Genomic DNA, 25,752 nt, shown 5'->3' on the forward strand with positions numbered 1-25,752 from the left:
TTAAAGTGATAGGGCTTATTACGACAGCAGCATCAGCCACAAAACACATGTCTCTTTGTATTCTTTTTGATATGATTTTGCCAGGGACCTACAATGCTAGAAAACAATCCATTTTATTCACATGCAATTATGTTTGTCCTGGGTATTCAATTTTAATCCATTTATACAACGTTAATAAAAATATAGAACCCAGGACTGAAAACCCCCAGAACAAGTGCTAAGTCGACGGTGAAATAAACCGGAAGCAGAACTTCACAGTCTTTAAAATTAGATCCATTTAAAGGACTTTAAATCCTCACTTTTCTTGCCTGCCTCCATTACCTCAAACACAAAGAAAATGTAAAACTATACAAAAATCCCCACTTGAACTGTACTTTATCGTCTGATAGAAGGACCTATTACATCTATTACATCTATTATTTCTATTATATGAATTATTTTGTAACTCTCCATGCTTGATGCTATTACAGCAGTTTTTGTAAATTACTTTAATAATGCAGGCAACCTGTGCATATTTAAACGTTGCACAAGGAGTTGCCAAAGTCAGGAATTTTGAAATCCAACCACAGCATATTTGATCATTTTAATAGCAATTAAAACAGCATCATTCTTCCTCATTTCAGCAGTTACAGCGCTGCCACGTTGCTTTGTGTTAACAACAGTTTGACGCTGTTCTATTTCAAAATGCACCTGTGGCAGGGACGGCTGGTATAAGTGGGTCAACAGGGCTAAGCCCTCCCAAGCTAACTCAAAATAAGAGGAGAAAATTATTTTTTTTTAACAACAAAACAGCAGATTGTTTTAAGTTTTAGTGAAACCAATGGTAGCAACAGCACCAAATGGACAAAAACACAGAATATGTGCACCCCGGTCAGCTTTCATTCATGTAATTGTGTGACAGGTGTCATGTCACGTCCCCGTCATTCAACGATCACCTGGGCTAAATTCATTCAGCCCTCAGTCCGCTCAGTGGTCATGAGTGCTGCTCGTGCCTGAGCGGAGAGCAGGGAGAAGTCAGTGACATACGCCACCACACGGGAGGTCGGGGTTCAAATCCCGGTCAGGGCCAAGTCGTGATTTTTTTTTTTCCATAGTGCACTGTTGGTTGTCATACATTCAGTAAGTGATGATTCTCACCTACATAATTTGAGTTGAATTTATTTTTTTATATAAATTTCTCAGTAGTTGCATGTTTATATTTCATTCATTTTGCATGAAAACAGTAATTGAGTATTAATTCAGTTATTGCCGTCATTTGTCATGGTGGGTCCTGAAGCCAGACCAGTGAACTACTGAGCACTAAAACAGTATAGTGTATTTGTGTGTATTGTAGGTGATGTTTCTTTTGCTGCTTTGTTAACTATTTTAACTATATGTTAACTATGTAATTACGCATTTGTTGTCGCACCCTGCAAATTTCACCACCAGCCGCCATTGACCTGTGGTCACGACGCCGCTTCATATTTCTACAATCCTTCTTTGTCCCTCCCTCGCTTCCCCTCCTTCTCCTCTGAAACCTCTGACATAATTCTTCCCTGTCGTGTTTGTTCTCCAGCATCCTGCGACTTTTGCGACACTGAGTAAAGCAGCAGCAAGCCCAGTCATCTAAAAGGAGGACTGATAAAATCCCACTTCACAGCTCATTGAATTTTATCTGCGGGAACAACAGAGAGACGTTACATTCATAATCTGCTGATACCGCACTGCCAATTGTCATTGACTGACAGGAATATATTAGGACACAAAACATTTATTATAAAGTGGACACCTTGGCATGGGAATTTAGGATGTGGTTTTTACTTTGTAATCCGTATCTGCTTGCTATTCATGAGCATAAACAACGGCGGGAGGGGGGAAATGAATCACAGGAGATGCTCCAGAAGTGACCGAGCACAACACCGGCTCTTTTCACAGGCAGGCCGAGTCATATTTTTTCACAATTTATTTATCTCCCTTTGCTTAAACTCCTCTGAAAAAAACTGTGCATTATGCATCCAACCTGCACCATATTCATGACTAGGGCTGCTGGGCTGTTTCCACATTTACTATGAAATTGAAATCAAATAATATGACTGAGCCGTGTCAAAATGTAATCTCTCACAGAATTGAATGTTGGAATTGAGCTGCTGCCCAAGGTCTTGGGAAGATAATTAAAAAAGGAAAGGGAAAAGGAGGAATAGCTATAGGAAGAGGGACGGCGGAAAGAGAACTAACTGGCGTTAAAAATATGTATGGACAACACACAAAATGACTAATTTACAGTTCTGCACGGTGTCAATTTGAGGGTATTACTGCTAGTATTTTCAGTTAGAGCACCAACACTGTATTACGATCAGTTGTATGTGTTTATGCTGTGGTGAGGTAAATACTGTAGTGCACAGGTCCGTCAACTACTGTTACATTTCGCTTAGATTGCATCAATGCATTTTTTTTTGGCTTCCCCAGTTAGAGTAATAGACACGGTCCGGCATAACATTATGACCACCTTCCTCATACTGTGTAGGTCTCCCTTGTGACTCATCAGACAACGGAAATGGGCCTTCTGAGGGTGTCCCGTGGTGTCTGGCCTCTGTGGATCATCCCACAGACACTTGATCAGTTTGGGATCTAGTGAAGTTGGAAGCCAGGTCAACACATTGTCCTATCATTCATGTTTTATGAATTGTTCCTAAAGAGTTTTGTGTGTGTGTGCGTCCATTTAAGGCCGCATCCTGCTGGGGATGTCTGCTGCATGGAGTGTCGTTGCTATGGGGTGGGGCTACATGTCTAAGTAACATCCATACACCCAAGTTTCCCAGCAGAACATTATATTGTCACAAGATGGTCAATGTTACTTCTTCTGTCAGTGGTTTTAATGTTGTGGCTGATCGGTGTATGTAGTGTAAAATACTTCTGAAGTACTGTGGTGTGGTGTCTTTCATGTATCACCAATAAGCATCATTTAATCATGTTTCTATCATGTATAGACGGTGCAAGTACAAGTTATCCAGACGCACATAGAGATTTATGCCCTTGGTGATTCTCTGTTCACCTATTCTCCTCCTCCCTATTACCGTTTTTCTCTACTATTTTTTTTCTCATAAGACGGAGTCACGTCAGTGTTTGCACAGGGGCTTCCAAGACAGTTCTGATAGAATAAAGAATTTGCGCTTAAAGTACCTCTAAAATGAACTCCTTTAAGGATATTTTATGTATTAACAGAAGTGATGCAAAGGGGAGAGACAGGTTCAAGACTGATTACGAACCTTTAACCGGAGCATTCGAAGAAGAAATTTTAGTGTTTGTACAACTAAAAAGAAAAAAAAATAAGTTGCATAACCTTATATTCAACAGATGGCGTAATCTGTCTTCTTAATTTTTTTTTTTTTTTTAATAAATATATATATTTTTTTCTGTATATTTAGTCTATCAACCTGAAATTACTTTCACAGTTGGAACCAGAGGGAATCGAGATTTCAGTGCAAACACAGCGGTTGCACTCTCTCAACAACTTTGCAAGTGGTGATGAAATAACCAGCTACTAAAATATTAACAAACGCTCCCACATTCAAAAGATCTCACGTTCAGTATGCAAGTTTACCCCGCGTAATCAATATCTTACACACTTCCAAATCCCATGTCGGTTGATCAAAAAGGACGATACCCCAGCACCACAGTACGCTCGGCCCTTTTTTCTTAATTTTTGGCCCTTTTGTGTTCGGGAAAGCAGAAATGTTGAATTTCTTATTTAATGCGCCGTGAAGAAGTGCAACCTTTCTGTCTGCACTCAAATCTCTTTTCCCTTTTGGTTCCAACAGTGTGTCTAACTTTATATTAAAGTTCCATTTTCTTTTTAGATTCATTATTGCAAATTGATTTCTGTCGTAGGAACCCGCTGCGTGCTTCCCTGAAACACAATGAGGACACCTTTTGGGACCAAAAACAAATGAAGATTTCACATAAGGTTCACATTATGTTTACAAATTAGCAAAAAATAAGTCAGCGGCTTTAATTTCAGGTTGTTCACAGCCATATGGGGTACATTTCTATGGCAATAAAACACAGAGAGCTCAGAGGAAACAACCTGAACATCACACACATCACATCAGAGTCATGCAGTGCAGGAGCAGACAGTTCTCCTCAGGCTACTTACTGAAGTCACCGGTGAGGAAGAGGGCCTCTGCTGCTGGAGCCCACTCTTTAAAGATCAGGCTGTTGTCAGGTTGCCGGTTCACGCCGAAGGTCTTGTAACTGCGCGTGAACTGGTCAAAGCCTCCCTCTGCCTCCTCCAGCTGGAAAAGTTGCTTCTGTAGCAGCTCATACCTTCACACATGGGACACACAGAACACATCTTGTGAATTCCCTACACTCTACACTTCACCTGTTGTTCTACTATAGTACCTGTAAAATGAACACAAGATTTAGTTGTAACTGTTCAAACACAGCAAGAAGGTTGTGGGTTCTGGTTCGAATCTACCAGGCGCCTGTTCTCCCTGTTTCGGATTGGGTTCTCTCTGGTTACCCCGAATTCCTCCCAGTGTCTAAAGACATGCCCGTTAGGTTAATTGGGGATTTTTAATTGGCAATGAGTGTAAATCACTGTCTGTCTCTCTGTGCTAAGGAGTTTTTAGAGTACTGTGAAACCTAGACACCGTAACACATAGCCAACACTTGAAACTGTCGAAATTTCACCGATCACGAGTCATAGAAATGTTTGTATCTCCGAACCTCCCTTTTTAACCTTTCCTTGATGTCTTCCATTTTTACTTATCCAAAACAATGAATTCGATAATGGCATAAATACACAACAACCAAGCAGACCAATCCCAGTTCTTGCGCTCTGCGTTGTGTAGTTAGATGTCTGGGGAGCTGCACATCAGTTACGGCGCTAGGGTCTACGTAGGCTAGAGGGCTATGCTGCCGCTGTAGCTTCTGTGTGAAGTCTAACTTTAGTCCAGCTCAGTGCAGTGATGCCTCCCAGCGAGAAGGTCTGGGTTCTGAGTCCAGCTCGGGCCTTTCTGGGTGGAGTTTGCATGTTCTCCCTGTGTCTGCGTGGGTTTTCTCCAGGTGCTCCAGTTTCCTCCCACCTCCAAAGACATGCTCATTAGGCTAATCGGTGACCCTGTATTGTCCCTAAGTGTGAATGGTTGTTTGTCTCTGTGTTAGCCCTATGATAGACTGGCGACCTGTCCAGGGTGTACCCTGCCTCTCGACCGATGACAGCTGAGACAGGCTCCAGCAACCCCCGTGACCACAGTGAGAATAAGCGGTAGTAGAAGATGAGAGTTTATTTCACTATGACAAATGTACGGGGGGTGAATTTTTTTCCAAACTCATTCGTAAAATTCTGCATAATTAAGGGCATTCCCACTGTAGCCTGGGCTAACAGGTAGCAGAGAGTTGGGTGGGCGAGTCTCAACATCCGACACAACTCCCATGTTCATATTTGGAGTCTTCAAGTGTGGGCGGAGTAAAGCTCATTCAACATGGCGACCGTGGGCTCCACCCACAGGCTTCACTTTCGAGTTTCGAGGTTCAGAATCCAATGGTTGATGTCACAATGGGTTTGTCCATAGTATATGGTCTAAACAGCCCTGCGATAGACTGGTGATCTGTCCAGGGTGTAGCTTGCCTCTTGCCTAATGACAGCTAGGACGGGCCCAAGCCCCTGTGCGACCCTCCATAGGACAAGTGTTTACAAAAAATAAAGTGTAAGAGTGTCACACAACATTCCTGAAATGTTGGAGGATGCATTGTAGTAGCTCGCAGTAGTGCTGCATCTTAATGTTTGCGTTATCTTTCTGATGTCCAACCTCAACATGCCAACCTGCCTCATTGCCTCATGAATGTGTGGCTACGGGCATATCTTGAGAGATAAACCGCTGTCTGTTACCTTCAGCAAGAAAGGACAGACTAACTACTTTGCAATTTATCTCACTTAAGTTTCTGCAGCCAAGCTGGTGTCCATATCAGATTCCCTCTGGTACAGAAAGCCTTTTTCAGCCAGCAGAGTTAAGTGCACTCCCTCCCCTATAGCCCCGAAGCCAAGCTCAGACTGGCCTGTGAATGCCCTGGGGCGAGTGATGATGGGCTGAAGTAACAGCGCAATTTCTCAGCAGCTGCTCCCAGTGTTGAGCGTAGTGGATCCAGACAGTAGTTGCCAAATGTAAACCTTTAAAGTCCAACCAACGCTGCCACATGGATCCTCTGACACTCCGTCACTAATTAAAGAACGTGCCGAAAGGAAGGATAAGGGGAGGATTCATATGACCTCCACTCCCACAATGTTAATAGACAGGAAACTTGTGTTTATGATTATTACAAATAAGTTCCAGGATGTCGCACCAGATGGAGCAGGAACCCAAAATCCACTACAAATGCAATATTCTCAACAGAATTTATACAACAGTGTAGATAAACTGAGAAGTCTAATTTATGCCTGGATCATCAGACTGAAACTCACCAACACGCCTGTTAAATACCATTGCTTTCCTTTTCTTTTGTGTTCATCTACGTCATGGTACAATCTAGTCGCTCTCCTTCTCCTCCATCCTGTTACTTGTCTATGTTTTCCCATCTGTTTTACCAAGTTACAAACTGTGCAGTTTACTACAATATCTAGCATGGGATTGGATGCGGTATCCATGGGCAACATTTGGCTGTATAACACTCTAGCATCGAGCTGCAAAGAGCAGAGCCTTAGACCATCTCATCACATATGGCAACCAGTTTTTTTTTTTTTTTCTCCACTGCTGGTCCTGAATTCCTAATGAGGGCAAGGCAGTGTTAAAAGCGAAGTTCTGTTCATAACTGCTGCTTTGTCCCTGCTCACTATTCTCAGAAGATTGTAAAAAAAAAAATGCGTATATCTTGTTTGTGATTTTAGTTACCATGATTAAAGTAATGGATTTGTGTGCATTTTGATAACACCAAATGAAGCCCCCAATTTATTAGGACTTGACTTTATTTTCTACTACATGCATGGGGCTGTATTAAAACAAAAAATGGCCACAGAAAAGCAGAGGACACATCAACAAAGGAAACCACGGTGCCGGCACTGATTGGTATGTGCACTGCTGTTTTGAAGCCTGACACTATGAACCCCACACTGTAGCGACCTGTCTGTCATGAGACAACCACACCCTAAAGCATATCCTACTCTATAATTAACAAAATCAACATGATGTTGAATAAGTTGATGAATGTCAAATAGCCAGGGTCTCATCAGTTCTGTTTTGCTTTCTGTCAACTCCTGGGGGAAATATCAGGCTCTGATGCTTCTATGCGCTCCACTATGTTCACAAGCTTGACGCTCTGTCTCTCTGCCGTTTGGTGGAAGGCTACAGTGGCTTGGCGAGAGCCTTTTGCTGCAAAACAGCTGTCTGCTGTGGCTGTAAGCGACAGTAATGGGAGTGGTGAGACTGAACCAAAAACACTAAAGTTGTAGATTGTAAAACCAAGTTATTGAGCTAAAACAGAATGGATGTTGTTACATACAAATGGCCATAATTATAGCAGCTTTACAGTACTAAATTAACAGCTAATGAAACTCTTGTCCCTAGCTTAATAAAATCAAGTAAAAATTACAAGAAAGTTTGTACTGTCCCCAACTTAGTGAAAAGTAATAAAACAGCAGATCATAGATACAGATCAATGTCTTGGATGTCCTATTTCTTGGTTGGAGCAACTGAAAAATGGAAATATGGTACCACCATAGCACCAGATTTGTGAATAATATTAGTAAATCAACATGGGAAGCAACCCAAAACCACATATTAGTAGCAGTCTTTTTCTGAAACACAAATGAATGGCAGGTTCTAAGGAATATATGGTTTAACTTGATAGTTAGTTAGATAGTTGTATTTGTCCCATAATAAATAACAATGCAACCTTTAAAGAAAGCACTCCTATAAGAAGACCAGGGCCCAGAGACAACCCTGAAGTGGGAGAAGAAAGTAAAGCCAATCAGCTGAAAAAAGAAAACTATTGAAAATCAAGGGTTAGGGTTCAGTAGGTACTCGAGAAGGTGGGTCAGGAAAGAGCTCATCGTCGAGGCCCAGAGGGCGCCCAAGAAAGCAGACCAGCTGGGGGACAGTCTCCTGAATAAGAGAGATGAGGCTCAGAAACAGCTGGAGAAACTTGACTCCATCTCTGAAGCACAGGGAGACACAGTGGAGGATCAATCCCCTCCAGTGGCACAAGATCTCCCCTCCTCAGGACCACAAAAGAAACAAGCCCTGCAGGAGGCTGAAGTGCAGCGGGCAAAAAAGCAGAGCAGCATGACGTCCAGTATGGATGATGTCAAGGAGGAAAAAGGTCCAAGAAGAAAAGTTGGACTGCCAACCTCTTCAAATGCCTTGCACAAGCAGTGGGAGCTACTACAGCCCTAACCCCCTCTGACATTCTGCAACAGGAGGATCTTTGACTTTGAAATTTTGTCTCATTACTATTACACATGGAAACACGACCTCTGTTGAGAACCCTTTTCTCGAAGGTCCGCTCCCTATCCCTCCAGCATAACATGTTGTTTTTGAACCAGATCTTATACAAAGTGGCAGCTGCAAGTTCTCCAAAATAAGTGAAGACTGAAAGAGGAAAATTAAATGTGTTTGTCTGTGTCTCAGCAGGACACCCGCCAGATCTGGCCAAACATCCCTTCTGATAGATGATGCAAATGAGAAGCAAAGAAGACACAAACATTACATTTGTACTATATCTACTATTATGTAGACTAACTGCTGTAGACAAGCAGTAGTCCATCAGTGCATTAGCGCTTAAAATGCCCAATCTTTCAGCAGCAATAATTTATCATTAATGACGCATAAATAAATAAAATATTAATATTAAATAGTGGTAAATTGCATTCAAGCTGAATTGGCCACAATGAGCTTGCTGGAGTTATTTAGTTATGACCTTCTTGCTCCGTATGTTGCCTTGTTGAGCATCTTCTACCATAAGACATACAAACCAATCTTCTTTCATCCATCTGCACAATATTCACAACATCTCCAAAAGAGCCCACTTAGAAAACAGGTAGTGTGTTCGGTTTCATAGAGAGCAGCCTTTTGTGGCATAGCATCTTTTGCAATATTCAATCGCAATAACATTTGCTGGTGTTAAAAATAATCATAATTTCTTCTTTTCCACATGGAAAAAGTGGTGCTTGTAGACAAACAATTTCTTCAGCATTGACATAACGCTTACATTACACAGGTGTAACATTTACATGCTCGTTATGTAGATTAGCACTAATCTGAAAGTACATCTGAGGCTTATCCTGACCTGATTTCATGTAATACAAATCAGTGTTTTTGCTACAGAAATAATATATTTTGCTGCAGTAGTAATGGTGTACCTAAAGCTCACTATATAAAGACACAAAGGAGACACATCTAGTACCAGCAATAGTTGACATTTTTACATGTATTTTTTATCAGATTCCCTCAGATCATCACTTGCCACTCCAATTTTCTTAGTTTTTGGTTAATTTCCAACACAAATCATATTCCTTTGTACGCTAACTAAAACCTGCACTTTATTCAGGTACTAGGTATGGCAAGGTTCTATGAAGTGGCTGCGTTGCAATCTGAAATGATTCTGACATATCCTGCAGTTCTTTAATACATATTGTCTATATTTTTTAAGCAAATAACACTCGCACAATTTAAAATCTTCTCTTAAAGTCTCTCTACAGTGCAGTGTTACCCTTCACCCAAGCCAGCGTTAGACAATTGGGCATCTAAATTTAGAGTCCGTGTTCAGGTCTGTGTTGTGTTGTGTGTGACTGACAGTGACAGCTGACGCACACAGGTGCCAAGAAAGTCTGCAACAGCCTGGAGACGCAAGAGAAAAAATCCTTTTGAGCTCGGCTTGCGTAAAGGGCTTTTTCTATAAAGGCCAGCAGCAAGGTGACTTTCAAACAATGCCCTCCTTCACTAAGTGCATTAATGAGGCTAAAGAGGCACCCGAACATTTGCTTGATTGATGAAAGCTAAATTTCTCTGTTAAACTCATATCTTTTCCGACCCTCAAGCAAGGTGACGGGGGGAAAAAAATGCTGCCAAAGCTACTTTTAAAAGGAGATACATCAAATATTAAATCATCGCAGTCTAATATGTCTTTTTCTACTTCAGTTTTCTGTATTCAGCCTATTACATATTTGGTTAGATCACCTGTATGTGTAGTCATTAGCAGTTTTGCATTTACATGTATTCCATCCCCATCACATGTAGAGGACAGAGAGATGACGACGTACTCAAACGTTTGCTAAAGCCGCAATAAGCAGCAGGCCCAATACTCCCACTTTGATTTGGTTCAGTTCACGAGAAACACAGAGTACGGGGCTGCAAAATCCTAGCACCACTTCTTGCAGACTTTCGCAACGGGAAGAGTAAATAATGAAGGATGTCAACACAGCACCGCTCACTGGGGCTGTAACCCGTGCACGGCATCAACGGTTATTTTCCCAATCAATCAGAAACCTAGCATTGTGAGAAAAAGGAGGAAGAGGAAAAAAGAAGTGCCTGTAACTGGGGAATAACTAATTAGAGATGGAGCCGTCCAAACTCTGCTGGTATTATTTCGACGGACTGCACACCGTGACTGCGTCTGGTGTGAACCAAAGTTCAACAAACCTGAGATGTGCACAGCCTTGAGCCCTGACATTGTGGTGAAATCTAAAGGATCACTGTGTGTGGTCATAGGTCTCTTTCTGATAAGCGAGCTGAATTCTTAGTACCAGGACTCAGTGTGACACTGCAACCTGAGAAAGCTCTTGATTTCTGCACCCGCGTTCACGATACGGGGTTTGGACTCTGGGACTTGCAACACCAGGGGCTTATCAAGAATTAACCTTCACACAGCGGTGGCCCTATATGTAAAATAATTTATGTGCAACTTTCATCAGCGGGGCAGGTGTTTGAGACACGTCTAGAGCTCGGTGAAGCCTAGAAATCCCAAGCTGTGTCTGAGATGAAACTGACACGCTCATCTCGCTGCAAGGCTCGAGCCCTGCTCGCACGCTTCAAATACAAAGCAGGTGGTCCCTTACCTGCCACATTAGAAACAAGGCCTGACATGGTAATGAAAATGGATAAAACTATATGGCCCCAAAGCAGAGTTTTAAAGCGCAGTGTTAGGGGGGCGACCCAACAGCGAGCACACACCGTGGCAACGTGGGCTGCAGATCGTTATCGCTGTCACCTCCGCGCCGAAAAACATGACACTCAGCTTAAAAAAGTAAAAAGAAATCCAGCGGGTGAGGCTAATTTGACACGAGGTGGGGAATTGAGCTGAAGAATGACAACGTCAGGTTGTGAGACACAGACATCCTTCCATCCAGAAAAGAGTCTAGAGCGTGATCATAAAATCAGACTGTTAGTGTTATCTACATCGAACGTTAAAAATGGAGTCAGTTAAAAATACACCCAAGAGACTATCTATTGGCTAACAGAGTGTCTATTTACTTTGGGAGATTGCAGCACAAGGTCAGTTCAGAAAGCGCTGAAGGACATGTGCTTGTGCTCACCCCACGTTGCTGTATGTTTCAGAAATGTATTTTATATTTCTAGATTTTTCATTTGTTTGTTTCAGCATGAAAGCTGAGAGCGTTTTTGCCTCTCATTATTTATTAATGGTGTTATCACAAGATCAGGGATTCATTTTTGTAGTAACTATATATATATATACACATGTTTCCTCATTCAGGTTAAGTGGCATGAAGAGAGATAAAGGAAAGGCAGGACTAGAACATACGACTAAGAACGTTATGTAAAAGTTTACGGTTTGGGGTTTAATAGACAAAATATTAACTACGTGTTACAACACTTTCAAAAGCCAGAAGCCCCTAGAGGAGGCAAACTATAACACTCAGATCAGTGCTCATAATTTAAGGAGCAGACAACGCAACTTCAGAGGCAAGTGCACTTCAATGCCTGAACCGTTCAGTTATGGACCCTCTTCGGGATTTTCCGGGGATCTTGTTAAAACAAAAGCCTTTTTGTCGGGATAAAACGGCATTTAAAAAATGATGACCCCCGTAGAGTCAGCCGTCACAATAAGCCAATACATTGACTGCATTACAAAGATAGCAGGGAATAAAACATCTCAAATGTCTGTTAAATTTAAATTTAGCCAACTGAACGCGATTATTTTTTCAAATGTCGTGTATTTTGTCTCTCACGAGTGTGTACCTTTAAAAAATAATCACGATCTCTGAATATGTCTGGTGTGCTGACATCTCTGTCTGTGACATGTATCAGGTTACAAGGAGGCAAGACAATTTTCCATAACATATTAGGTCTGAATTGAAATACACACACAGCACACAGACACACACACACACACACACACACACATACACGTATATATATTAAGTTTAGATCACAATCTGAATCTTTATTTAGAACCTGTTCAGCTATGACTGGCAACAAGATATATGTCAAAGGTTGCTATTAAGACACTTAATAGTGAGTGTGTAAGGCTGTTACAGTATATTATTTACCAAAACCTCCCACTTTGGACATGCACTAATGTCCAAAGTGGCAGTGAATCAACAAAAAGTGAATGAGTGAAATACTGGCATCAATTATGTGCAGCCTGCAAACAGAAATCTATGTCTGGATGTGCTGCACATAATTAATTCCAGTATTTGACACATCAAGCAATCTTTACTTTACTTTTGGCAACTGCAGAAAACTAGTATGTGACTGGAATATGTGAATTATGACAGATCAGTAAATCGGTGAATAGAGAGACACCCTGAGCAATAACACGCACACATACGCAAATCGTGAATTTGTTGGCTGAAAGAGAAAAGTCTGCAACATTTGGCATACAATAAATGAATAAAAAAAACAACACGTGCGCTGCTACAACAACCGGTTACAGAGGCCTGTATTAACCTGCTGTGATGCTGAACCGTTAATAGCGCCACCTCACAACGACGTAACGCGGACGTCACCTGGCTGAGACGCACGTACACACACATGCCTGCACTTGAGCTGTCACACATACGAGGAAGTTGGGTGGGACGACCTGCCTATTTTCCCAGCAACACATAGACACACTGAAAGAAAAAAACGACTTTTGCATTTATCTGCACGCGTGTTAATGCAGCAGCCTCAGCTACGGGGCACGAGAGGGAGAAGTCTCTCGACCTCCTCTCCGTCACAATGTCAAACGACACAGAGGGCTAATGTCTGATGTGTTGCAAGAATCGCCTTTTATCTGTTGGTTGTGTCTTTTCTTTGCAACCCGCCAACGCCAGACTAAGCCTGGCTTCTGGCCGCTTCAGCGGGGACTCGTTCTGGCGACAGGAGGCGTATTAAACCACTGTTAGAGCCGTGTTTTACCTCCTCTCGAAGTCCTTCTCGTACTGTTTGAGGTAGGGATCCATTTGCAGCAGGCTGCTGAACTCAGGAACTGTAATATTATCCTCTCCGTCTGCCATAGTTTATTCAGACCAAGGCAATCGAGCACCGACTGCTGCGGGATGGACGGACGGGATGACGGGGGATCAACTGAGGACGGACATGCCCTGTGTTCGGGCTTTTAGAGTACGGAGAAAACAGCGAATCAGGGTGCATTCGAGCAAAGCCCGTCCCATCTCGACATCAGGTGCCTCCAGTGGGTCAGAGATGAAAACAGCTGTGCTCTTATTGGGTCTGTGTGGCTTTAAGGTAGCAGCAGAGGAGGCACCCGGCGCGTCAGAGGAAGATGACTCGATTCTGTGTTGGCCTACAGATGCGCACCTCTGTAGCGGTTCCTCTCTTATAAATGAATGAAGATAACAAAATACCGTCGCACAACGGAGTAGAATATGGCACTTGATAAGATTTATGGCCCTTACCAGCAACATTGTTGGATTAAACTAATCTGAACGATGCATTCATTTAAATTAGCTTTATTTTGCCATGCACTCGCATACAATGTCTTCCTTCTCTAAATTTAACCCATCCAAATGAACACACTCATCTCAGTCCACTAAGCAGTTCAAGGAACATCGTCCATGGAGATAGGGGATTTGAACCAATGACTTCACAGTGCAAAATCTGTTGTTAAATTTTTTGGTTAAAGGGGCAGTGTTTTGCCCATGAATTAGAATTAGAAAACCTTTATTTGTCCCACAATGAGGATACTGCAGCATGCTAAGGGACACAAAAATAATAAGAATAAAGAGTGGACTGTATATAAGATAAATAATATGATAAAATAGAATAGAATAAACAATATGCAAGTTTTGGCATATATACAAAAAAGACAATGCCGTTGCACAAAGCTGCAACACCTCGTTTCAACTTCTACCTGCAGAACTCAGTTTTAGCTCTGTCTCTTTACCAGTACGTACACACCAAACCAACATGATAGATAACGAAGGTTGTGAAACTGTGACATCACCTCACGCTGTTTGAGTCTTGACCAAAGATTTGCACCTGAACAAAATGCAAAGACTGTTGCCATCCTGTACTATGATGGCTATGCTACTGTAACTACTGCTACTGCTACTACCAGCAGGTGGCAGTAGTTTGTATTTGTCATTCAAAGGGGGAAACCAGAAGATGTTGGCACCTACAAGCTATCATATGTGGCATGACCTGGCTTCTCCTAAATAATGCAGATCACTTGGAATACAGTTTCTACATTCAGACTAATCAAAGAGATCTCTCTGACCAACACGTTCTACTACCAATCAGAAATGCTGGATTGGTTGATAAGCCACTGCCAGGTACCCAACTTGTGCCACCTCTTTACCCATTTCAAGCCCAGCCAAGATGGTGACGGCCACTTTGAGCTTCAAATCCATTCTCTGGGAAACCCAGTGAATCAGGTTCCAGAGGGTTTGTCCACCTTTATGTCGAGTCAGATGCTATAAATTGATAAGCTAGCCCACTGTGTTGTTTGTGGTCAAAGTTTCACATGTTGCATCTTGCCAAACAAGCCTCTGTGCGAGTATTACACAAAAGTGTCATATTGGGAATTCTTTAAGTTGAGGAAGAAAAGGCTGGAGTGTAAACAAGGCGTTTGAGGCAACATTTCAGGAATTTCAGGAACACTGCAACATATATCACAGTGGACGAAAGAGGGAAATCTGCCCGAGGCTTTCGTAGTGAATTTATGATGTATACTTTAGTGCATGTCAACAATTATTGGTTGCAATTCTGTCCTGTTCTCTACAAATATTCTCAGCTCATGTGTAATACATTCAGAAGTTCTAATGTATCCCTGGCCTTTTTCTCGAGCAGCCACAAGGCTACATAAATCATTATAATGCATTAGAGAGGTTTATTTTTAAGAAATGTGCTGACCACATTAGTTCTCCACAGAGGTCTGTCTCTTCTCATTTTGGAAACTGTTGAGTCTTTCACCTTCGAGCCAAAATGTCAGCTTCACACGAGACTTCACACAATACTTTAGGCAGATTCTAATTAAATAAGTAAATTGACTGCAACTCTTGGTCTTAAGGGAACAAAACGTTTGATTCGTCTTGTGCCTCCCTCTGGACATTTTAAGTTCATCTACATATTCTAAAAAAAAAAAAAAATCCTCTCTTTGTTGTTTGTTTTGTGCAATTTTTTTCATACCGTGAGTTGTAATGAACAGCGCAGCCTCTTGGGTGCCACTACCGGGGGCTTTAGACCTTTTGAGCTTGTTGCACTGAGTTAGTATAATGAGTTGCTATCCTTTTTTTTATGGAAGTCATTTATGAGTGACATTTTATTCAGTGCCATTTGGAAAATTAAACATGGGCTTGTACAATAGTGGCCTTCTAGTTTGGATGTTTTGCAAAATGAAAATGGTGGGCCATGAGTCATGCTCACAAAAGCTCAGAGGTTTCGCATAAATAAATGCATGTCCTGCATCTAACCATTATTTGCGCGCCGTATTTCATGGTAAACATGAATATTTGCTTTGATCTAAGACACACGCTCGCTCTGATATAAGATTTCTACTATGTCGTAGTGTCTGCTACACTACACCAACAGCGGCACACATCATGAAAAGCAATCCAATTGATTTGGGCAAAGTCTGCTCAGTGTCAAGGTTTGCTGTCACATATCTGGATGAAGTTGTACCTGCAACACTGAGACAAACTAACAGGGACATATGTGATGCAACACGAGCGTGCGTGCACATGAGTGGACACATGGCTCCATTGCAGTGCTGCAAATGTATGTTTTTCTCTACGCATTCATCATCCACTTCACCTGTACTTTCTCCTTTACTTTTAATCCGTTTGTCTTTGTAAAATGTAATCCCCCATACTGTTTGGATCTTATTGTCTGTGTGGCCACAGACTATTCCACAGAAGTGGCAGAACTAACCTATTAGTCTCAAGGCAGATAACCTTGCTATAATTTAGATGAAATCCCCCTCGGGTAAAGGCTGATAAATATGCAAGCCGGCTGAAGAAATAGTGCTCCTCTTGAAAGTGTTGTCCTTGTCACAAAATAAAATCGTCCCCGCTAAAGGTCAGAAAGTGAGTGTCATTCTAAAGAGCCATCTGTTGGTAATAGATGGAACAAGTGCGTCGCCGTCCACCCCAGAAGGTTATGCCAATAAACGCTGTCTCTTTGATTCACAGCTAAATAACAAATGTTTACAGGTATATGTGGAAAGACACGGAACAGGGTAACAGCATCAGACAAAAGTATCAGATCTTAGCTGAAGGACTTTGACGTGACAAGCTCTGGAAAATATAATTGATTGATTTATCTACTTAGAACACAGTAAAAAATATATACTATGAAAGCTTCAACTAAACTTTATTTTCCACCACTTTTCCTACATGTAAATGTAAATGTACATTACTGAAATTGATTTTTGTTAGGCCTGAAGAAGTCACACACACACTAATACTAATTCCAGTAATTTGACTGGTCATCAATATGCCCCTTAAACTAGACATAAGGCATGATATCGACTGTTGTGTTAAATGGATCAATATGTGGCAAAACATGACTACAAACAGCCGATCTAATTAACTACAGCCTGGCAGCGGCTTTATGAAAGAATCGTCCACAAATCTGCCTGTAACGTACAAAAACAGCACGACAGAAATCCTTTGCAACACACGTCATCTTTGTGGTTATTTTTGTGGTTGACACCGGCCTGACCTGTATTACAGTTCTACTGTGGTCTAGTGTCTGAAGATATTTTTCGGATGCAGTCTTCCGACTTGTGATTATTCAGAATCCGCGCAGGTTTATTTAGCTATTTTTACACAATTTATGGAAATACTTCTGACTTGAAACCCGTGATAGCCCTGCAGTACTCTCCCTAAACCCCACCTCCGCTCATCTCACCCTATTTACCCAAATTTCACCCCAAGAAAAACGTCGCTCAATTCTCCCACGACTCCGGTTGCCTTTAATTTATTCCGTCTCAAGAATTCCGATGACATCTGAAGATTAGACCCCCAAATATTCTTGTGCATTTCCTCCCCGTGGTACTGAAGTGTAACTCCCACTGCAGGATCCCGCCGCAGTCAGAAAGACATCATATCAGAGATGCAAAACACAGCTGAAAAGCCAGCGCTGTGTGACTTAATGGAAGCTGACACAAACAACCTTCTCATTCAGCTAAATTGATGTGAGTACACAAGCATGCAACACTGATATGATTTGTAATGAAAAAATACCATTAAGCTTTCAGCACCTGTAATTATTCATCAAACCATTGTAATGCCTCCGAGCTGAAAGAATTACTTTCCAGGGTGTTCGACTAATACAAACACACCTTCAAGGCACAAAAAAAAAAAAAAAAAAATTATAGTTGTTGAAAGACTAAAGATTGAGCCGGGATGTCAGTGAAGGCAGTATCATGTATATTAATGCGACGACTCTTCGTGATAAGACAAGGTCGGAGAGGAGAAGCTGATATATCATAGAACTTTATGAATATGCAGCAGAAGATTGCAAACGTAATAATAATTATTATTATAATAATTTATACTGTATTGGCCCTACATGGGGAAATTCTTTTTCTACATTTGAGCCATCCATTAGTTCACACAGTGGTGTGTGTAGCACTCACAGCAGTGAGCTACCACCTGTGTGGCGCTCAGGGAGAAGTTCAGGAGTTAGGTCTTTGCTCAAGGCATTTACGCCGTGGTGGGGAGGCGGATGCGAACCTTTGACCCTTCGATCCCAGAGATACTTCTCTAACCACTACTCACCAGCTCCCCTAGGTATATGATTTTGCTACTATGGTATTATTTTATCTTATTAAGATTTTTGAGTATTTTTCTGTAAATCTCACCTTTTATTAATCTTACCTACTGCTAGTCTGCTGCCTTGTGTTTTTGCAGAGGTAGAAGTTTAGGGTTTGCTAGGCTAGTTAGCTGGTGTCTTCATGTTGGTTGCCAGCTGGTAACTGATTGCTAGCCTGCTGTTCGGTTTTTCATTTGGACTGGGCTTCTGACTGCGTTTCGCCTCAGACTTTTGTAAAATCCCATCCTGTGTAATAATGAATAATAAAAACACAAACTATGAATTCAACAATCACGAAAAGCATTAAGATCAAAACTGTACCCGTTTTTGAGGCAGAGCAACGTGTTTTCATAAATACCCTCACAATGGAGAAGTGGACAGTTTGATGCGGAATTGAAATGCTAAATCGTGTGCAGCATTTCTGACCGTCATGCAAGCAAACAATGATGAGCAGGTAGATGAGCACGGAAAAATAAGATGCCAGAGGAAATCAAAGTGATTTAAAAATGAAAAATACGTGTAAGTGTGATTTAGAGGTAATGGCGAAGCAAAAAGGATTGATCACTCTAAGTATTCTCTAGTATGACCACATTCTCATTCAAGGTTTTCAAGCTTGAAACTATGCGTACATCACTTGATAACGGTTACGACAGTGTATTATTTCTAGAACAAGATTCGAGCATGTGGACGCCTCATTGCAACAGGAAAGATTTTTTTTAAAAACAAAAAATTTTGGGACCATGTTTTTCAAAACAACAGACATCTCCAAACTCCAGCTGTCACACAGGAGCAGAGTCAGCTCTTCTGTTTGTGAATAGGGAAAAGAAAAAAAAAGCGTGTACTTTATTTGCATGAAAGCAAAATACATCAATCAAACTAAACAAAGGCATAAAGCAGTGGTTCTGCAACTGCATTCTTCCAACAACATAATTAGAATACATTTTTCTGTGTCTCAAATTACCGCCGACATGAGAGTCTGTGGAGCGGAAATACACCTAATTCCTCATCGGACGATTATGTTCCGTCTGACTGTTTTGGGGTTTATAGTCCATGAACACCTAAAAATATGCAGTTCTCAATGTGTTTTTCTCTTTGAAAATGGGGCTATATAAATGGAACTGCTCACACACCTAAACTGTAACAGATTTCTGCAACAGAATATGGGAGGAATGACTATTTAAAAAAAAAAAAAAATGGGGAAAAAAAAGACATTGCAAAATCCAATATAGGCGTGATGGAACAAGCTCATTCAGTGGGGAATCAAATTAGATGTCAGGGATCCGTATGCCGACACATTGCAACCCTTTTAATTCCCTTGAATGAAGGACAGTACTATTTCATGATTGCCACCAAGTGAGAAGGTTAACGCTGAGCAATAAAGAGAAGCAGAGAGAATGGGAATGAAGCTAATGAGAGGCGATAAGATTCACTCAAGCCTTCAATTTCAAGGATGGAGGAACTGGGATCACGGAAAGGACCGGAGACTGACACGAGGATAGAGATCTTTAATGGGCGACATTAGCGGAGGCACGGGAAGTGATATTGGCGTGCGAGTGCGGGACGCAAAGCATGTGCTGACGATAGTTTCGGGGGCTCGTTGGGTGTCGTTCTGTGCAGCTGAAACTGCCGTCGCGTCAGCTCTCTCACGACCATCGTATGCGGCGGCTCGCTGAATTATTCATGCGTGCAACGAATGCAACAAAGTTTAAACTGCGTGAAGCGAAGCGGTTTCCGCTGACGTCACGGTTGCAGATGTAGTTGTAGAGGACACAAAGAGGCAAGCAGGGCCGGTACTGGCGCACTCAGGGGTTTTGGCAAAAACCCATTAATGAATTTCAGAGTAGTCAGCCTTCAGAAGGAGTGAATTGTTAACACCTGACCTCACAATATAGTGGGCCAAATGGTTTAAATCAAGCTGAAAGGGCTCGGGGGACAGCGTCAAAGAAAGAGGGCGAAGAGGCCGAATTTCAGTCGGGCCTCAGAGAGGGGAAGTCAAGACTTCTTTCAACGGAACAAGGAGGCAATTGTCAAACAAGGTTAGAGAAAAATAATTACTCGGGCCTTTCAGCATTAAAGAAAACGCATATCCTGATGACTAATTCAGGACGCGCTGTGCTGTAAATATTGGCTTGCGTGGCACACAATGTGAATCCCATTTCCCTGTTGGCTTTGGTGCCTCAATAGTCATACTCCTACCGCGTCTAAAACTTGCTGTGAATTGTGATTATTTTGTAAATCAGAAAAGGTTTAAGGTCAGGGAGTCAGTATATCGGAAAACAGTGAAAGGGACGGGGGAATATTCTAGATTAAAAAAAACTAAAACAATCATAACCCCTATTTTGACTCAGCTCATAGACAGACATAGAGCCTTGAAATAACACCACATTAGTATCCAATTTCCATTCTGTGGCGAAGATGAACGAGGCTTGAAAACAGCGAGTGACTGGGCTGTATTTACATTCCGTTCACAGTGTGCGTTCATGCCTCCGCAGCCTTTCAAGATCAAGCCATGAAACAAAAACAATAATTCTCATTGAGGAGGAGAAACAAAAGTAGATTCACACCTAATCAGAGCGGACATAAAAGAAGATCATTTATATTTTAGTGACATGCTGTTATTCGGGAAGACGTATCCAAACACTGAAAAACAGTCGTGAGCAAAATGAATAGAATATTCAAAAATGTGTTTGCTTTCTTTTCTTTTTTTTTTTTTTTTATACAAGGAAGACATGAGCTGCAGAAATCTTGGCGTGGAGAGACTTTGCAGTCCTCTGATCTTTCTATTTGAATATTGCGGGGAAATTGTATTCCAACCGAAATGTGATAAAATGTTCACATCCCCTTTTAAGTTGCTTTTACACATCTTTAAACCTAAAACAGTGATCAGTGAACATCTGCATTAACATTTCTAACCAGGCACACTTACGCCTCGAAGATCTGAACTCACTTCAGTAGGCCGCCCATAATTTCTCTGAAGACGTTCAAGTCTTTCTAATCTGTTAAGTCAGGGTCACTTTTCATTAACTGAGAAAATATTACAGAAAGGCGATACATTTTTATCTTTTAGTTACAGTACGATTATTTTTATGATTATGTTGGCTGTTGTTGTGCAGCATAGCGTCTATGCACAAATTTAATAATGGCTACAGTGTAGTCACATATTGAAAATCATAGCATAAACATAAGAAGTAGTTTAACGTGACTGGTTCCTTTACCGATCTTCACATCATGGCCAGGGCTGTTTCAAGACATTCTGGGGGCCCCTAGCAGCAGGCACCATGGAGAAACCCCCCCCCCCCCCCCTCAAGTCCCCAAGAAAACATGAAGCCTTCTGAACATATATTTTATTTTAAGTAAAGAGCAAAATTGTCTGACATAATTTAAATAAAAATCAAACGTAACAATAACAGTAAAATACAAAAATATAATAATAAAATTAATATCTTGAGTTGTTACACTCTCATTTGCTTACAAAACTGAGGTCCTAGTGCATTTTTCGTTGAAAACTGCTGTCCATTAAGCTATCCACTGTCTAATTAGCATTAGCTGGTGTCGTGCACTGAACAACAAACTTTTCTGATGCGCAATAGGACTGGGATAAAGTGGCATGTGGCAATAACTACTTTTAATGTAGCACACATTCACTGTCTCCATTGTGATTGATATGGACCAATATCAGCTGTCTGTCGGGGCCCCCTTCCAGCTCAGGGACCCAGACTATTGCCTAGTTTGGCCTACCCGCTTGCAGCCGCCCTGATCTTGGTTTTATCTAAACTGCTGAGCTCCTGCTTTGTGTTCTGTATTATTTCTAGACTAATTTTTAGCCATTGCCAATGTTTAAGATGGGAACCCTCAACTAAAAGGTGAGATACTTTCTGTATAGCTGTGAATTTAATATGTATTTATTTAGTACTGGTGTCATTTGCCTGGCTCAGCTTGATCTGTTGGTTTAAGTTTAAATTTTATTCGGCTGCATTTCAGCCGTTGTTATTGCGAATGTACCATTATTTAAAGAAAGCATAAGGAGTGAGTGGAAGGAAAAATAAATCAAGTAAACAGAAACGCTCAAGAATTTATTAACTCCATGAAGCAGTACTTTGCGGCATTAGCTGCAAACAGAAGCAAACATACATCAGCATTCAGTGCTGCCAAAAAAGGGCCCACACTCTGGCACCAACTGCAGCTTCTCTCCCAGTATTTGCACTCTCTCCCTCCGGTGAGCAAGTACAAACAGGTGCGTTCAATCACCTGCTTCTGAAGTGTGTGTATCCGTGTGTGTGTGTGTGTGTTGTACTTGCTACATACTGAGGGCCACTGTGAATTTTTAACCAACAAAGTGAAGTCTGTTTTGGGAAGTGAGGACAATTTGGCCGGTCCTCACTTTTTGGCTGTTTTGAAGGTTAAAACTCAGTTATAATTAGGTTAGGGTTAGGGTTAGATAATTAGTTGAGATGGTTAGGGTTAGGGCTAGGGTAAGGGGCTTATGAATGCATTATGCCAATAAGTGTCCTCACAAAGATGGCCAATCAAACTTGAATGTGTTAGACACAGACAACACAAGAGACAGTCAAGAGGCTGTTCATCACAATGCTTGCCATGTTTTATAAGTAATTATTAAGGTCTTGGTTAAACTGAACCGGTATGAGGTGGTAAGAAAAAATGATTTGTCATTGTCGAGACCCACATTTAATTCCAGAGCAAAAACCTTGGACGAGTTTTGGCAACGACTCGGTCATGAAGATTTTTAAAGATGGCTTATTTTAGCCAAATGAGAGGCTGTGTTTTGTTTTTTTGTTGTTGTTGTTGTTGTTGTTTTTATTCTTCTTGACGTCTCTGTTCATCCAAAATGTAAATTTCTTGTCAAGTGCTAGTCATCAGTTTCTGGACGCCATTTCAAATCAGACTTCAGCGTAAACCCGGTCTTTCGAAAATCTTTGAAGATCATGTTGCAAATCAGTTTGATCAGAGAGATGTTAAATAGAAAGCTGAATAATAAGAAATACGTGTCTATAAATGTTATGGTCGAGTGAGAAAATATCAAAGGAAGGAGATGGGACCTTAAATCGAACCCTGTGGGACCCCGCAAGTTGTATGTCTGGTGAGTGGAATGATAAATGCCTTCAATGACAGAGAGGGTTCTATGGGAAATGTAGTAGCTGAGCCAGCACACTGCTGTATCTCTGATGCCCACCCAGTGCTTGAGGCAGTCAATTAAAATTGCATGATCTACAGTATCAAAAGCCTCACTGAGGTCTAAAAGGATTAAGATCGAACAATCCCCAGCATACACTTTTAAAAGAAGGTCATTTGTTTCGATAAGAAGGCCTGTCTCAGTGCTATGTGGCACTTTAAATTTTTAAAATTTCTCTCTCTGAACCTTTTGAAGAAGAAAAAAAAAAATAGCAAATTGGTCATATTATAGGTATTATATATGATGACCATTGGATCATACCGAAGATGTTTTTAATTATTTAAAACTGGACAGTCAAGGACTCTGCGTCAAAGCTGCAGACTGGGCATCATAAATAGCACCAAATAAACGTTGTGCAAGTCCAAGTTGTCAACCTTACATTCAACATGATAGACTTTAAAAGTTGACGTGAGTTGGAATTTCTGAAAAAGTAATAAAGTTTCAGTCAGGACATGTTTTTCAACATTTATTGCAAAAAAAAAAAAAAAAAAAAAAGCAATAATGAGCTCCCACTGCTATTATTGGCACAGTGGTTAACTGTGAGCTCTGTTTCTCTCAATAGGACTCAGGAATTATGACAAGCCTTTCATTGTGCAATAAAAGGCATTTTAATAACCATCCATTTATGTTCATCTTTGCTCTCACACTTTAAAGACCTCCTTCTGTGGCCTCATCCTACCATTCAAATTTGTTCAGCGGCTTTGAAAGAGGTCCGCTGCAGCAAGTAATATATTATTATCTCCACAAGTCTCAAGTTCAGGTGTGCAGGCGGCGAATGAGTCGTCACTCCCTCTTTACCCTCTGAAGCATTTCTAATGACGTCACATGAGGTTAAATTCAAATTCAAGTTAAAAATAACAGAAACAAGGTTGCTGATGCCATAACAAGCACGCAGGTCCTCACTGTGGCCGTTACATGCCTCACTAATAATATTACTTAACAATATATTTAAAGAGTTGCAGCCAAGAGTAAAACATGTGAGCAAAGGTCACAGGATATCATGATGATAAACCTTTGGCTTTTATTACTGAAAAAAGGGAGAATAAATACTCAACAAGGACCCGTGTGTTTTCGATTTAGCAATAACAATGAATGAAGCAAAAGGATGAGCGCTTAAAACTGTCATCTGAGGCTTAATTTTTAACTAATACCCCAATGTTCCAGTACAACAAAAGATAATGGCAAAATCGAAGTCTTATTTGCCAAGATGGCATTTATCTTTATTTTCCGTTTCATGAGTTTTTCTTAAATAAGTTCAAACACCTCAGAGACACCGACATGTACGGCGGCAATATAACCGCAATAACAATACACTTGAGAGGGTTAATTACAGTATTGAACATACTGCCATCATTTGAAAATCATCAGGAATCTTATTAGCCTCTTTTTTTTTTTTTTTACCATAGCGTGCAATTATTGATCGGCAATTTCAAGATGAAATGATCTACAGTAGCGTAATTGTTCCAGGAATCAATGTATGTTGGTTGTTTTTGGTTTAGTGAATTTAACCGTGGCTCATATGGAAAGTGAAGATTCATCCACTGATCATCCCAAATATCATTCCACTCTAAGTTTGTTAGCAAAAGTGAGGTCAAAGCAGGGCCATGGGTACATTTTATTGTCAACAGTAGCAACCAGGATTCATTACTATTTGTGTTAATGCTCTGCTGCACATTTGCAAAGACGTGACTTGCAGCAGCAGCAGCATATGCTCTATTTAGACAAATAAAGCAGGATTAAAATGCATTAGGTACATAACAGTAATATTAGTCTGTGACAAATGGTGGAGGGTGTACATCGATGACCGTCACTGATGTACGTTCTCCATGTGTCTCTGAATATAGTCCAATCAGAGTCAAGCTACGTTCCATTGAGTACTTCTGTATATCAATACTGTCACAAATTGTCCAAATCATTGACACAGAGTCTCGTGTTAGGGTAATTTCTTTTGGAATGCAGACGCTGCAATTCAGTCTGAATAACTTCCAGGAGAGGTTGCCCTGATCGTTAAGCGTTGTTGATCGCAAGCCCTGTACATTGTGCGCGGTTTTGACTTTCTCCCTCTCGCTTTCTCTCCCCATGTGTTATTCATTCCCCGCCTCGAGCAGCTGATTAGACGCAGTTATCTGCACTTTCTTTATCAAGACGCTGTAAGTCGGCGGAGAGACTGAAGACCTGGGAAAATTGGTCAGCCGACTTGTGAGCTGTGAGTGCGTCTTTACACCTTTCGTTGGAAAAGGTTGTGTATCTTTTTGTTTATTTTGCTCACTCTTGCCTTCTGGAATTGCCTTGACCTCACCACGCGTCAGACTGAATTGTTAAACTGTGAAGATAGCTCCATTTTTTTTTGTTTTTTTGTCAGTGTTTACGGCT

General features: G+C 41.1%; 1 protein-coding gene across 1 annotated transcript in view; it reads right to left on the reverse strand.

The window, feature by feature from the left end:
• gbe1b (glucan (1,4-alpha-), branching enzyme 1b) overlaps positions 1 to 13,705 on the reverse strand; it is a 90,450-nt gene extending 76,745 nt beyond the window's left edge. Inside the window, exons 1-2 of the mRNA XM_047594085.1 lie at positions 13,332 to 13,705; positions 4,133 to 4,302 (exon numbers count right to left, since the gene is read on the reverse strand). Of these exons, the coding sequence (XP_047450041.1) occupies positions 4,133 to 4,302; positions 13,332 to 13,429 (268 nt within the window). The 5' untranslated portion in view covers positions 13,430 to 13,705. The remainder of the gene's footprint in view (positions 1 to 4,132; positions 4,303 to 13,331) is intronic.
• Positions 13,706 to 25,752: the final 12,047 nt, after the last annotated feature.

The sequence above is a fragment of the Mugil cephalus genome, chromosome 9 (assembly GCF_022458985.1).
Source record: "Mugil cephalus isolate CIBA_MC_2020 chromosome 9, CIBA_Mcephalus_1.1, whole genome shotgun sequence".
NCBI lineage: Eukaryota > Metazoa > Chordata > Actinopteri > Mugiliformes > Mugilidae > Mugil > Mugil cephalus.